Below are 16415 nucleotides of genomic sequence, written 5' to 3'. Positions count from 1 at the left end.
TGGTGTAATCAGGAATTGGTTAGAATTAATTTTGTTCTTCTGTTGAACTTCAGGAAAGATCGGAAAATGGCTCTCATCCAGTTGGGCACTGTGGAAGAAGCAATCCAGGCTCTCATTGAGCTTCATAATCATGACCTTGGGGAAAACCATCACCTCAGAGTTTCTTTCTCCAAATCTACAATCTGACTTTTCTGTGAACTTTCCTATTAAGACTGCACCACAGTTTCAGTAAAACCTTCAGACAGAGACTGAAACAGCTAAGACCAACTCTTGCCTCTTAAAAAAAGAAAAAAGAAAAGAAACTCATGCTGAGTTTTATGTTTATGTGTATTCGTGTACACAGTAAAGAATCAAGGGATGATCTTTTCATTTGTTTTCTGACGGTAATGTGGTCATAGGTTTAATATTCCTCCAGAAACAGTTTCTTCTATGGAATTAATCTTTAGCAACAATATTTATAGTCAAATTCCCTCCTTTGAATTATATTTCAGGAACACCCTTTTAGTTTTTGTTCCAAATTAGCCTTACACAACATTTCCAAGCCTCTTTAAAATATACCATTTAAAGAATGCTTCAGATGAAATACTAAATCTACTCCTCTGTACGGATTAAACACTAATTTAAATGTGAAAGAGTGCTTGAGTTTCTCAATGAAAAGCAAGCTTATACAATGAATATCTATTGAACAATATTTATTTTATTGAATATCCATATTTTGGCTGATCTTTCTGAATAGCTTATGCATTTTTAAAAAATCTGCAATTGTTTGTGGAGGTGAAATTATTGGAGGAAAGGCAGTGCCTTGTCTCTCCCTGGAGTAAAGTAAAATCAAAATAAGTGAGATCTTTTGAAATGTGGTATCATTGACACTTGTAGCTAGGAATAGAATTATGGAATGAAAGCTTCAGATTTTTGAGTTTTTTACCATGAAATGATGTTGTGTAATATAACTTTGGAGCAATTGAAAGGAGAAAATAGTCCTGATTTCACACAGTTTTTAACATTTCTTTTCAGAAAAAAAAATGTTTACAGTCTTAAGGAAAATATTCAGGTCTATCATATGGTTTGACAAATTTTTAAAAAGTTATTTTTGGTAAGGTCGTCTTTAGAAAAAAAAAATTAACCTCAAGGGTTTTTTGTACCACTATAATCTCTAATACTTAAATCAGAATTACTGTGTATTTACTTAATTTCTTATTACGTGCCTTATTATGTGCTTATGATACAATAGCTTAGAGTTTTATCTAAAGTACCTTGAAAACTGTATTGTGGGCTTGGTGAGAGATTTTTTTCTTGATCGATTAGTTTTTAAGTGTTTTCATTGTGATTTTAAAAATGTTTTTTCAATAAGTAATAGTCTGAATTCAAATTTTTGGTGCTTTGGTGTAGAGATGGGGAGGTGGGAAGAAGGATAACTCAGTGCACATCCTGTAGGCCTCTTCAAATTTACCTGGTTACAGTTGGCTGACACCAATATTTGGCTGTAAAAAATTAATTCCAGTTTCTGGATCTTATCTAATGTTTCATAATATTTTGTCTCAGGATTCCTTTTTTCCCCTCAGTACTGAGTTTACAGTACTAAAAGGTTGACTTGCTTTCCTTCATAAATATCATAACGTCAATACTGAATGTCCACTTCTGTTTGGAGAGCAAGTTGAGATGCAATTCTTACTATTTTTGTTGAATGTAGGTATAAATTTTAAAGTTATTTCTATGATTGTATTAAACAATATTAATTTTTTTATAAAAAGAAATATCCTTTTTAGAAGTTATGTCCGCAGAAATTTGATCGAGTTTTTAAAGAACTACTCCTCTCAAACATAAATGGTTGTTTATTTCTGCTTTTGTAACTGCTACGAAAGTAGAAAAGATGTAAAGTTTTTCTGCTGTAATGGTCTGTGGCACTCATTCATCTTGGTTTGTCATTAAATCTATATTTTCTTTCCCTAATCCCAGTTGAGGATTGTCAGACAGGGACAATTCTGCAAATTTATAGATCCACACTTATAGGAGGATGATGGTCTCTGTAGCAAAAACTGAGTAACCATCCTGACACAGAAGTAAGATACATTGTTTCAAAAATTTCTGTAGAATGATAAGAGTAGGAGCAGGTTTTGCTTTTTATGTAGTACAGTAGGCTGATCAGAATGATGAAGTTGGCAAAACTCTATACATTTTATTGTAATATAAACATTGTTTGACAGCAGGTATGTCTATCAAGATAGATATGTATATTGCGTAGGAGGTGTGCACACAATGAGTAAATATTTTCAAATATATTTATTTACTGAAAGATGTAAAGAGACGAGGGAGAAGTATGAGGAGTAATTTTTGGCATTTGTGATCCTCTCTCTTGCCACCTTCAAGTAGCTGATCCCATGTGGGAAAACTTCAAGCTAGTTTCTTCATAATTCACAAAAATGTGGGATTCCTTGGTTCCAGAACATTATCTTAAAATAAAACACTGCATTAGGTTGATTTTTCTAGTCGAACCTAGCACCCTTCATTTTCAGGTAGGCCCTACTTCAGCAAGGTATTTAACATATCACAAGTAGTTTCACTGATGTCAGTGGGACTATTCTTAGGGCTTTCAGGCATGTGTACCTTGATGAATTGGGCCATAATGCATATGCCTCCTTATTGCACTTGTTGATGACATCTACATAATTTATTAAAACATTGCCCATGTAACTTGGCCAACACTGGTGATTTTTTTTTTTTTTTTTTTTTAAGAATTGCTGCTACCAGGGAAAGGAATTATACTGGAGATGAATGTAATTGAAGCCAGGAAAAGCAACCTTTTAAGTTTGAGTAGTAGTATTGGCATGTATAATAATGAGTGGCGTGAGTGAGTATACTGTGTGTATAATATGCTATGTGTGTATACAAATATGCACATGACATGCGTTTTAATTTATTGACCCTATAACAGAAGGTGGGAATGCTTGAACTAATCTGAAAAGATGAGGGATTTTTGGTGTGGTATTAAAAATGGAAGAACATGTTTAACTTTAAAAATGTAGCTACGCTTAGTATATGGATAAAGTCAGTTCTGGACTATTTGCAGTTTGAATTGTAGAGGCCTACAGCTTACATGTTGGCACAGATTTCTGATGTTTTGTTTCTATAAAAGAAAAAATCTGGGGGGTGGATATTTCTATATTCTGTGTGCTTTTGTTTTGTCATACATTTATCCTGTATTTTCAGTCATTCGTTTTTGCTGTTGATCTGTAGTGTTATCCCTATCAACTTATTTTTAGGTTTGTGTACTTGTTAAGGATTATGTCTCTGTGGGAGGACTCTTTTACATAAGGTGCAGACATATCACAAATTTCAAAAATAGCAGTACATTTTAATTTGTTTGCTTTTAAATTCAGAGTTCTGGTTAAAGCTCTATCAAATTTATTTTGTTTCCTTGTATATTTCCAAACAAAAATAGTCTCTCGTTTAGTAAGATATTTCTTTAGGGAGAGATCAGGCCAAAATTGAGAAATGTATCTACAAACCTAAGTCCTTAATTTAACATGAGCAGATCTAGGGTTGCCAATTTTGGTTGGACATATTCCTGGAGGTTTCATCACATGATATACTTTTTAATTAAAGATCAATCTTGAATTCCTGGAGACTCCAGGACAATCCTGAAAGGTTGGCAACCTTAAGTAGCTCTGTGTAGGCAGACCGCTGGCATAGATGCAGAGTTCCTTGCATGATCAAGGCTTACAAGAGATTGTGATCTTTGAAATATAGACTCTTTTAAATCCCAAAGTTCTAATGCAGAATATTCACATTTATTTTTATTGGTCAGATCCTGAATACACGTACCAAAAACATTCAGATGCAGAATTTTGTTTTTCCATTTTTGTTTAAACACAAAGAAATTTTAATAAGTAAAGGCCATACTGCAGGAACTAACCAGAACAAAACTTCTCCACCTATGGTGTTGTGTTCAGAGTGCTTAGAGTATGTTTTCTGCCAGTCTGAATATTTTGTAAATTAGCTGAACCTCACAGAAACTTCTGAAACTTTTCAAGTTTTAAAATTGTTCTGCTTTTTCTTAATTTGACTTTATCTTGTACATTTAACCCCTCGGTAGCACTAGTCCTTGTGCACTGATACACTGAGACCCATTCTTTGCCTACATGTTAAAAAGGTCACCTTCTAAGGAGAGTTGCCTACCTGGCATTTCCTATTCTTCAGATTGAAAACGTCTGTTTGTGTGCAAAAGTAAATAATTGCTGCAACTGGAAAAAATATACCAGTTTGGAATTTGTATGATCAATAAGTCCATTCCTTCTGCTACACATTTAATTAGACAGAAGGACGTGTGGAGCTTTCTTCTAAGAGTCTCTGAGACTTGCTGTTTTATCTTCTGGTATTCCTACTAACATGTACTGCTATTTTTTAAACTAGAAAGAAAGAAAGTGCAACTGCATTTAAAGCCATTTTTGTTTGCCTTTACCTTTTGTCTTGGTCTGTTAAAGAGAGCAAAACTGCCAGACTTAAAATATGTTATTATTGTGCTGAAACAAAGCATTTGAGATTGCACAGGGCTTTTTCTTTAAATGAACTTTAACTCCTATTGTAGTCTAAAGATCTGTGTGTTATATACAAGACTGTTCTCAATCTTTTTTCAGAGCAAATTGTAACCATTAGGAATTGTGAATTATTTCAGAATAATTGAAAATTTCTAAAATACTTAATTTCAGGGTTTTACGGAGGAAAAAACCAAAATGGGACCAAAGTTTATGTGCCTTCAATAGTCTTAATTGAAGTTTTTTTTCTTATCTATTTCCGTCTTAAGTGGAATCAATACTCTTGTTTTCAGGAAAATGTGTATTTATATAGTTAAAAATGAATGTTGTCCCACTGATTGCATGTATGGACAATTAATTGCAACTGTTTCAATAACGTTTCAGTTATCCCTCTGCCTTTACCATTGCAATATTCATTGTATGCAGGAATCCAAAAATAATCTGCTTGTGGTGGTGACGACAACTTGTACCTAGAGAAGCCCCTGAGAAATGGGGATGCTTGTGTAGTTGAAAGCCCTTGATAATATCATAGGTAAAGGAAAGCTTGTACCTTAGCAAGCTAATATCAGCACCGTAAACAGTTTTTCAGTTCTTGGATCTCTGCACAGTATGTGTGGTATTAGTGGAAGTCTAATCACCTACATATTAATGATTAGTCTTTTCAACCACATTCAAATTATTTTTGGTATGTTACTCAGTTTCTGCAGAAGTTCATCCCAGACCCACAACAGCACAAGTCATAAAAGTTGCTGACCAAGCAAATTCTTGCATCAGAATGTCACCTCATTGCTCTGACCAAAGACTGTCTGTTCTGGTTTTACTGAGACATTTTGTGAAAACTTGTCTTTTCTTTCAAGCTCCTCTCTGAAACAAGACCCAGTGCAAAGTGACCTTTTATTTGAATCTACTATTGGTGAATGGACCACTTAGTGGAAAATGGGATTTTAATGTGAACCAAATGGTGTGGGATAAGGCAAGGGGTTAATGGACTATTTTTAGTACTGTATTCAAGAAAAAATAGCTCGGAGTCACACTCATTCGCTCATTTTACATGATCTGTTCAAAAAGATCCCTTTTTCAGCTTGTAAGAATGTTCATCTAACACAAGAAAATGCTGTAAATATTTGTAACAACTTTTTTTACCTGGCAAAAAAGGTTTTTGGGAACAAGTTAAAGTATAAAAATGGTTTTTATATAAACATCAATTGTCTTGTATATTTTGATATGCAACAGTACCAGCTTTCGTTTGTAAAGCAGCTTGTGGCATTGGAGGAAAAGGATTCCATGTCTGTTGAGATGACTTATGTTATAAATGCAAAGAAGATGAAATATTAAAAAACCTATTTTCTAACTGCGTAGTGCATGATTAATTTGAACTTGTGTACATACAATATATTCCATTTCTTTTAAGTTTGTGTATTTGCTGATTATTACTTGAGTATCTATACTTAACTCTTTTCCTAACAACTCTAGTTGTTGTAGCATGCCTTTTAATAAATGTCATTACATCTGTGCTCTCTTAAATTTTTCTGCGTTCTTGTCTATTGCTTTGGGTTTCCCCTTGTCTTTTAATTGTAAAGCTAATGATGTCTTACTTTCATTTTTTCTTTTTTCCCATAGCCTATTTTGGCCATCTAAACTTAACCTCTTTGTTTTAAAAGTATTTAACGGGATCAGTGTGCGTTTTCAAAGAGAACATACTTATTCTATAGGAACATCATGAAATGTACACAGAAGAGGGGTGAAGCACCTTGTTTCCAATAGACTGGAAAGGTATGTTGTAACTCAGAATGGGTACAGTATTTGGGGACTGCTTCATTATACGAGAGAGAGAGAAAATCAACCATAAGGGCACCTTGAGGGGAAATGCTTGGTGGTGTCTTAGCGCCTATAGCTTAGACATGGCCCAAGTGGCACAGGTACAGTTCCATAGCTATGCTGCTGTAGCACTATAGTGTAGATGTTTCCTACACCAACAGAAGGGGTTTTTTCGTTGTTGGTTATCCATGTCTGCCAGCGGTGGTAGCCACATCAGTGGAAGCATTCTTCCATTGACCTAGCCATATCTTCGCCTGGGGTAGGTCCGCATAGCAACAGCTCTCAGGGGTGTGAATTTTTCTCACACTTAGGTCGGCATAGCTACACCCTTAACTGTTAAGGGTAGACCAGGCCTGGGACTCCCTTTTACCTACTTTCATCCACTTAGTGATCGGAGTGACCAAGTTGGTGTAACTTACATGGCCAAGTTCCAAATTGTGTAACTTCAGATATTATATTGGGGGGCCTACTTTAACTTGTACCTTTCTAAATCCTCCTGTTAGTTCCTTTTCTCACTGTGCTTCTCCCTGCTAGCCCCTCAATGTGTGTTACACTTGCATTAGACTCTGACACATGAGGCTGAATTCAGAGGTGATGTGTAAGGGTTTGTCTACACAGGGAAGTTAGTGTCAAATAGCTAGGGTGTGAACTTAAAGCTATTGTGAAATAACATCCCACATGGACACTTATTCCACACTAAAGGGGGCTTTGTGCAGTTTGTTAATCCTTAACCATAAGAAAAAAAAAACACTTAGTGCAGAATAAGCGTCTAGACAGAGTATTAGTGCAAAATAGCTATTCATCAATTGCTATTCCAAGCTAGCTATTCTGGACTTTTTCCCTCTGTGGATGTTGGTAATTGGGCATGAATTTAAGCAGACACCAAATTAGGGGGAAGTTGAGGGGAATGCATTTCCCTTTTCTGTGCTAAAAGCAACACTGGTCTAGTGTGGTGAGTGCTCAGCCTGTTTGTCTATTTTAACCACTGAGTCTAAGCAAGCAAGTGTTGTAGTCTAATTTTAAATAAATTATAAAGTGTCACTAAAAAAACACTACAAATATCCGACATCTAGTGCTAAGAGGACATACAGCAGTAGTAGTGAGGTCTAATGTGAGTAATGCTAACAGTGATTCCTGATACATTGTATGCTGTCCCCCAGCTTGAGGTGTATTGCACTTCCCTAGAGTAAAATGCTTCTTGACCACTGGGTAGACTTAGCTAATCTCATGTAACTCTTAATTTTGTACACAGCCCTTAGATGCTACAGTCATCTGGGAAAAAGTACTGATTCTGGAAGACCAGCAGCCAGCCTTTGCATTTTTTGCTAGGGCTGCAAGACATTCTGCTACCATTCCTACTCCCCCCAGAAAAACCTTGATCACCAAGATAGCACTCCCATCGTGATTGCACTCCCCACAATATAGTCACGGGAAGGAATACACTCTTTCCTTGCGTTATAGGGTAGCCATGTGTTCCTGAAAATCAGGAATATCTGTGCTGATTAACAGGAAAGCCTGTCCTTGGTATCACTGATTTTTTTTAGTGGGTTTTCTAAATAACAGCAAACTGGGCAATCACTGCTTGTGCACTTACGAGCTGGTGTGTAAACATATGTACCTCAGGGATCCCCCCCAAGGATTGTCATAATGCAATGTTACCGCACTGCTCTCCACGAAGTGCCCCAGTGAGCACCACCCCTTAGTCACCCCTCTCCAACACAGATCTACAGGAGCTGGAGACTGAACTGTGCTGCATGTGGTAAGCCTACCAGTAGCTCGATTGCACCACCATCTACAGGCAGCTACTGAACCAGGCTGAGGACCAGAAGTGTGGGTACAAGCCACTTCCTACACACCACAGGGGAGCAAGGACTGAAAGTTTATGTAATCGAGTAAACAAGTGTGGCAAAGAGTGGGGGTGAAAGTGAGAAGGCTAAAGTATACAGAAGAGGAGTGAGCGGCCTCTTTTCTGTCCCTTCCCAAAGCTGCCAGACTTCCTGTGCACACCTCCCCAGCTCTCATTAAAACTATTGCCTAGCAACTCCCTCTGAGAAATTTCACCTTGAAGTTTCTAGGGGTGTGTTGCACTTCCCTGGAGGTAATTGCGTCTTGACCAGCTGGTAGACTTAACTAATCTCATGTAACTTTTATTATCATTACATGTAACTCATCTTTACTTTCAGACATAAATAGTGTCTGACTATTAAACTATTGTGAGCATTTGCAGCTACTCAGGATCTTTTGCATACAAATTCATTAGTTGTAGCTAGGGCTTTTTGACTGTTTTTGTTCTCCTGATGTGCTTGCAAGCCCTGTGTGCCTCATCATTGAAGATCTCACTAGTTCTTTATTGACATTTTTCAGATAACTATATGCTGTAGGAGCTACTTCAGTGAAGGGAGTTTTGAGAGTGTGCAGTACAATGCGGTGGGGTGGGTAAACTTGTTGAAATCCATTCTTCCCAATCAAATTAAGATCTTCCAGTGAGGACAGTGTAGCCTGCATCACTTCAGCAAGACTTTCACAGCCCCTATGTCAGCTCCTAATCATTAGACTAATTTGTGGTTTATTCTGTTAGTATTTGAGAGTTTCGCATAAGAGCCAGCCTCTTCAACATCCTGCAAAACAATCGTTACCTTTCCTGGCCCCAGCTGTAAAGTCCATAACATTGCTCTGCACTGGTGGCCAGTTTAACAGCGCAGAGCAATGTTTTGGACCTCGTTAGGATGGAGGACAGAAATTGAATACTATATCCTGCTGAAACTGAGGAGGAATTTAGGTCAGCAGAGTATAATTTACCTGAGTTGGAATTGGGACAGGACATAGAGTGTAGAGGGGTATTGGCCATGCAGCAGAATATTTGGTGGGGCAATTGTTTAAGGATTTAATGGTCAGCCAGTGTTTGGATACAGGCCCTGCTTATATAGCTACCGTGGGACCAAATAAATCAAATCCTTGTTTCTCTTAGTATTGTAATGCTTTCCTGCCATCACAAAGCTTTCATTGGTGAAAGGCAGCAGTGGCTGAATTGTGGCAACAAGGGCATTCAATGTAAGGATTTCTAAAGGGAAATTAGAATACTAAGGGACCCACCCCATCCTAGAAGGGAGATCTGTCTTCAGTGGGCACTGCCATAATTGGGCAATGGCTTTCTGTATTTCTTTCCCCATTGCTGGTTTGTAAGGCATGTGTGGTAATGGATGTGCTCTTCTTTGCTTCTGACCTATTCAATAATCAGACAAGTTAAAGAGCAGTGTCTGAGACAATATTCTGCTCCATTATAGTATGTGTACATTTATTAGAGCCACTGAATTGAGTTTGATGGTGAAAGTGAATTGTCAAATAGCTTCTGTTATTCATTAAACCCTAAATTATCTATAAGGAATGGGGAAGTAAGTTTGGAAGTGCATTATGTATCATAAAGTAATATCCCCACAGGCCCCAATCAAGACTGAGGACCCACTGCGTGCGCGCACACAAAAAATCCCTGCCCTTAGAAGTGTGTCTACACGGCAAGTGAAGGTGTGATGATAGCACGAGTAGGCAAACCCGAGCTGGTTTAGTTAGGCTTGGCAGAATTTGAGTTTTTAAATAATTTTGTCAGATTATATCAATGTTTATTTTTCAGCTTTTTTTTGTATTTCATCTGTTTAAATTTTCACAATTGTGTGAAATTATGGGTGTGTCGGACAATTATTTAATGACAGCGTAATGTTGAGATTCAGAAAGTTAAAGCTTTATAACCATTAAAATACAAATTGTCAACATCACGTGTCAAGATATAGAGTCAATATCCTTAAATCAACTTTGTTTTCAAGCAGCATTTTTCTTTGCCTGTCTAAATTTCTGTCGTCATTGATGGAAATATTTTTAATCTGTTTGTGTGTACAGTGAAATGGATGTTTACCATAAAAATCAAATCCTTCCAAGACTACCCTTAGCCTAGCTAGCACATAGTCTTGGAATTACACTGGTCTTGGAACTAACCTAGAGGGTTTTTTTAACATTTCCCTCTAGCAAGAGCTGTAAATACCACGTGCAAGATCTGAGAAAAGCAATCCTACAGCATCTAATGTAAGGCTTGTCTAAACAGTGGGGTAATGTGCGCTATGGGGGTGCGTATTTCTAAAGTGCACTAATATTATGCACATTAGTTGGTCAGTGTAGACTGTGCTGGTGCTGTTTAACGTTGTGCTGTTTAAAAAAAGCACTATGTTACAGCTCACTTGGGAACATTTAGTGCACACCAATAGGTTCTACACAAAACAATGTGCAACACATTTGTGCACTTTAGAAATCACACCTTTGTGGAACACATTACTCCACATTTAGCTTGTAGATAAGAATCTCCCTAAACTTTTTTAGCCACCTTAAACATGATCACTGTGAGCCTTTTGGTAACACAATTTTTTACTTAAGGATCAGTTTAGGGTGTGTAGGGAAAAATGGTAACAACAAGCCCTAAGTGGGGAAGATAGGATCTTATCAAACAACCCATATTTACATCACTTGCTGGTTCTCAGCATTTCTAACTAGCTTTCCTTTTATCAGCCGACTCCCATTTACGGTCAAGCCCTTAACAGGAGTTTGAGTATTGGAGGCCACTAGCAAAATGTCATCCCAACTATGCAAAGTTGTACTCAGCTGCTTCCCCTGTAAATGTCTCATTTGGAAACACTTTCTAAATGATGCAACTAAGGTTCCTCATTTAACTTGTAAATTGTGAAAGCAGCGTTGCTGTTTGTGCAGCGGATTTTAAAATACTCTCCCTTGAAGTGCTTTTCCCAGTATGCCAGTTATCTTACCGATGTATTAAGGCAGGAATATTAAGGAAGTAATGGAAATTGGCATCCTTGTGGTCAAAGCCTGGTGGCATTATGTATCTGTGGGGAAATCTTTCCTGTATTTGTGTTTTTCTCAATGCAAGTAGGTGGTTTTAATCCATCTTCTGTGACAGTCCATTTGCACTGAAGTCTTGGGTTCCAACTACTCTCCCACAACCCCTGAAAGACTGTAAAAAGAACGAAGAGCAGCTGGGCACCTAATTCTCGTTTGAGCATCAGAAATCTCCCCTTCCATGTCCAGAACTGCTCTGACTTATTTCCTAGTTCCTGCAAATTCACCCAAGCTCCTGTCTCAGTCTTGAGCATTCAGTGCCCACCTCAGATCAGTCTGAAAGGATAAAAATAGACAAAGGGAGAAATTCTAGGAAGCAGAAGCCACTGCACTTCATTTGTTGTTTAGCAGACAAAATGCAGCCAGCTACTTTGCACATTGTCTCTGGCTACACTTACACTTAAAAGCGCTGCCGCGGCAGCGCTTTGAAGCGCTAAGTGTAGTCAAAGCGCCAGCGCTGGGAGAAAGCTCTCCCAGCGCTGTCCGTACTCCACCTCCGCGTGGGGAATAACGTACAGCGCTGGGAGCGCAGCTCCCAGCGCTGGGGCTTTGACCACACTGGCGCTTTGCAGCGCCACAACCCCTACCCGTTGTCTTCCTCAAAGGCATCCACTTAAGTTTTCACACTCCTAGTCATCTCCACTCTCATGGGAGAGACCTGTGTGTCTCTCCCTCCAGACCAGGGTATAGACTTGCACTCCCTCTGGACCTGTGATTTCACCAGCAGGTCTGACCAGAGTCCAACACCTGTGGTTAATCTTCCTCCCGGGGTACAACAGTGTACATCAACCAGCCTTCACAAAGCAAAATATTTATTCTCGGGATAAAAGCATTAGGGAGAACACATATACAAACAAAAGTTCCTATATGCATTTATTTTAATTTTTAAGTATTGACTGGGATTACACCATCTCACCTTTATTAATTGTTAATGCTGCTTGTACAGTTATTAAATATAGCTCTGATAGTGGTAGAATTAGAGAGAACAAAACAAGCAGTGTGAAAGGCCTTCCACTTATGTTTTCAATATGATGCAACAATGACTACACAGTAAATTATTTCTGAAAAGTTTGGCACCAGCATCAGGTATTTAGCAATGAACATCCTGTTTTGCCCTGGGATATTTCAACCACTTAACTTCCTTTATAGACAAACTGAAAAATAGCTAATGAGTTTCTATGAGATTTGTTGAATACTCTAGAAGTAATGGGCCTGGTTCTGAAAGGCGTTGAGTAATTTTGACTCCCATTGAGTTAGATGGGAGCATCTTCCAGGATCTGGGCCCCCCAAGTCTGGATAACTGTGTTGCTAAACCTAAATGTACCAAGATCCCTGTTTAAATGACTCCATGTCCAGAACACTGCATGTTGCTCTTCAGCCTAATTTTGCTATAGAGATTCTTCTAGTTTCTCCCTTAAAAGAAATCTGGAGTGTGATATAATTTACCTTATACATCCACATCAGAGTACAAAAAGCTAATCACTTTTAAAGAGTTTTAATTGTGACTGAAGTATCACTTAAAATATGTAATCAAAAAGAAACCGCCATTGTGACAATATGACATGCAGCAGGATTTAGCGAGGAGTGAAGGGGTGTCCCAGATCTACCATTGGTGAAAGTGGGAGCAGATCCATTGTCTCAATGGACTTGCACCCATTTACACCAGCAGTGTCTCAGGCCTATACAAAGCTATGAAAGCATGAGTAGGCATAATGAAAGTGAGGACAGCTCTCCTTGTTTCAAGAAGATCACAAGGTTATCAAATAGATGTCTGTTCGGCAGCAATGCAGAGTGATTGTGCACTGCTGAGATACAGGTCTTCTTAATGAGGTAGCTCAAGGATGTAAAGGCTTGGATAGTAGATGACTATTGTTTGCTGCTGCGGCTCTGTCTAGTACTACTACTGCTTGCATTGCTCAGTCTAGTTACATCTTTGCTTAATGACCGGTTAAAACATATAGGCTTCACTCAGGGCTGGCTCCAGGCACCAGCGCAGCAAGCTGGTGCTTGGGGCGGCCCATGGAAGGGGGCGGCACGTCCGGGTCTTTGGTGGCGGGTCCCTCAGTCCCTCTCAGAGGGAAGTACCGGCCACCAAATTGCTGCCGAAGAATGAAGCGGCGCAGTAGAGCAGCCGCCGAGCGCGGGGTGGGGGGGGGGGGGATTCTCTCTTTGCGGCTTGGGGCAGCAAAAAAGCTGGAGCAGGCCCTGGCTTCACTTGTCTATTATTTGATCCGTTGACCTTCACAGGTTCAGCTACCTGGCTGGCCCTACCTCACCAAGATGGGTCTCTTCTTTTCTTAATTAGTCTGGCATTTTTTCTGGCCTAAAGTCAATTTTCTTGCACAAGGTGCTTAATCTCTGTTTCCCTCTCTAATACCTCTTCAGGAGTTTTGAGGATTTAATCATGTTTGTATAGTGATGTGAGGGTGATACTGTAAAGCAGTGTTAGTACAAATGAGAATCAGGTCCATGTAAGTAAAAGTAGGCCTGAGCTTCCAAGCCTGGAAGAGATTCTGGTCTATAGTTTTGGTTCAAGTCAATGCATAATTTAAAGATCTTCAGAAAAAGCAAAACTAATCTGTCCTATTTTTTCCATCTCTCTGAAAATGTATCTTTTTAAAAAATGTCATTCAACTAGTAGTTGCACAAAAAGGGTACGAATCAGTGCCTCAGCTCCATCTTATGCATCCAAGGACCCCTGTAATTCTCCTTGGTCATATGATGAAGTTAATATTGCCTGGAAACCCTTCCACGCATCTAGTAGTTAGCCAACTCTAAACTCCCCTCCCCACCCCCAGTATTTGTCTCTGAATGAGTTGTTTCACTGTGGACTGTCAGTCACAGCAAAATCATTTTCACATCATTCTTTCTTCTTGCATCCAACCACATCACCCCTCCTCAGAGTGTGGTAGCACCTTTCACCAAAGGCAGGGCCCATTAGGAACGAGCAGCGCTATGGGACTGTCTTTAGCATATTTTCTAGCATGTTCATCTTGTTGGAAGGTGCCATAGAGTGGCAGTTTTCTAGGGTTTTTGCTGGTGGTTCTTCAGCTTTTTCAGAACCAAATAGAAATTTACCTTGACAAGTCAAATTCCACAATTTGAGGGAGAGTCCCACTTTTGTGGATGTGTCTATAACTGAACCTATGTATAGAACATGCCTAATAAAAGGGAGACAAGGTAGGTGAGATGTTTTATTGGACCAACTTCTATTGGTAAGAGAGAGACGCTTTCGAGCTTATATGGACTTAAGAAGAATCCCATGCACTGCTACAGGCTGGGGACCAACTGGCTAAGCAACAGTTGTGCAGAAAAGGAACTGGGGATTACAGTGGATGAGAAGCTGGATGAGAGTCAGCAGTGTGCTCTTGTTGCCAAGAAGGCTAACAGCATATTGTGCTGCATTAGTAGGAGCATTGCCAGCAGATTGAGGGAAGTGATTATTCCCCTTTATTCGGCACTGGTGAGGACACATATGGAGTATTGCATTCAGTTTTACCCCACCCCCACCCCTCCACTACTACAGAAGGGATGTGGACAAACTGGACAGAGTCAACCAGAGAGCAATGAAAATGATTAGGGGGTTGGGGCACATGGCTTATGAGGAGAGGCTGAGGGAACTGGGGTTATTTAGTCTGCAGAAGAGAAGAGTGAGGGGGGATTTGATAGGAGCCTTCCACTACCTGAGGAAGGGTTCCAGAGAGGAGGATGGAGCTTGGCTGTTCTCAGTGGTGGCAAATGACAGAACAAGGAGCCAATGGTCTCAGGTTGCAATGGGGGAGGTCTCGGATGGATATTAGGAAACACTATTTCACTAGGAGGGTGGTGAAGCACTGGAATGGGCTCCCTAGGGAGGTGGTGGAATCTCCTTCCGTAGAGGTTTTTAAGGCCCAGCTTGACACAGGCCTGGCTGGGATGATTTAGTTGGGGTTGATCCTGCTTTGAGCAGGGGGCTGGCCTAGATGACCTCCTGAGGTCTCTTCCAACCCTAATCTAATATGTTTCCATGTATCCGCTCAGCGAGAAAGCAGTTGTTCAATACTAGAAATCCTTTAAGTCTGAGTGTGGAACACTCTCATTGCCACTCTGCTTTTTCTCCCCCTGCCATTATAGATAGACCCACTGTTGATAGAGGCGCAGAGTCTTGTGGGAATGCTGTAAACTATTTGAAGATAAACAGTGTTGTCAGCATTGCAAATAATATCAAAAGAAGACCGGCTGACCTTTTCTTTGGCTGGAAACATCAGTCTTGTGTCTTGTAACTTATTACTGGGTATGAATGTCATCACCCACAATCTTCTTCTCCTGATTACCAGTAAATGTATAAATAATATAGTTATATGTAATTGAATTTGAAAAGACCAAAGCGCATACTCTGCAGAGCTTGTGCTTTATTTGTAATCATCCAGCCAAACGAAGGCAGCTCTGTCTCTACAAAAAATGAACGCATAATCTTGGGAAGCTGAGCCCTCTTCTCAGCCTTCTGGCTAACACTGTGTGCAGAATCAGTCTAACAGAATAACAAGTAAAGGGTGCTTTCTCTTTGAGAGGTAATAACTCTATCCTGGGCTGAATAAACTGAGGGTGAAGGCTGAGCTGTTTGTGCAGCACATAAACTCTGCAGCCAAAGGTCAGTTTTATCATTTCAGGATATGAGTATTACAGAGTTAATGTAAAACACTTTCCCTCCCTCCTTATCTGGCTTCCTTCTCTTCTCCCCCTTTCCCGGAAAGTCAGTAGGTGTTTCCTCCCGCTAATAATAATACCCATTGTCTATATAGCGTTTTTCTTCAGTAGACCTCAAAGCAGTTCACAATCTTTTAATGTATTTATCTTCGCAACATCCCTGTGAGGTGGGGAACCGAGGGACAGAGAAGCTAATGACTTGCTGAAGATCACACAGGAAGTTTGTGGCAGAGCAGGGAAATGAGCCCAGGCGTCTCAAGTCCTCTGTTGGTTCCCTCTTCCTCTCATAACTACTGTTACTTTTCTTGATGTTGTGTTTCAGAACCGAATAGGAACTAGAGACTGGGATTCTACCACAGTTTTGTTATTTGCTTTACATTTAAAAAATGAGTTACCCCAGTGATGAAAACCTTACTGTCCCGTAAGGAAGGGAACTGGATGGGATAAAGGCTCCTTGTTAGCTAAACAGCCCAAGATACAGGT

At 39.5% G+C, this 16415-nt stretch overlaps 1 protein-coding gene across 6 annotated transcripts in view; it reads left to right on the top strand.

Annotated features, from left to right (window-relative positions):
• The window catches only part of PTBP3 (polypyrimidine tract binding protein 3), a 160292-nt gene extending 154409 nt beyond the window's left edge, over positions 1–5883 (top strand). For 5 of the 6 annotated variants that reach the window (XM_039543059.1, XM_039543058.1, XM_039543060.1 and 2 more), the window contains one exon: positions 54–192. In XM_039543059.1, coding sequence (XP_039398993.1) covers positions 54–186 — 133 coding nt within the window. In that variant the 3' untranslated portion in view covers positions 187–192. Of the gene's footprint in view, positions 1–53 lie in introns of all 6 variants that reach the window. The other variant, XM_039543057.1, reaches the window with a different exon arrangement.
• Positions 5884–16415: the final 10532 nt, after the last annotated feature.

This window comes from Mauremys reevesii, linkage group 6, assembly GCF_016161935.1.
Source record: "Mauremys reevesii isolate NIE-2019 linkage group 6, ASM1616193v1, whole genome shotgun sequence".
Lineage (NCBI taxonomy): Eukaryota > Metazoa > Chordata > Testudines > Geoemydidae > Mauremys > Mauremys reevesii.
Note: the sequence above shows the minus strand (reverse complement) of the source record. Positions and strands in the feature narration are given on the sequence as shown.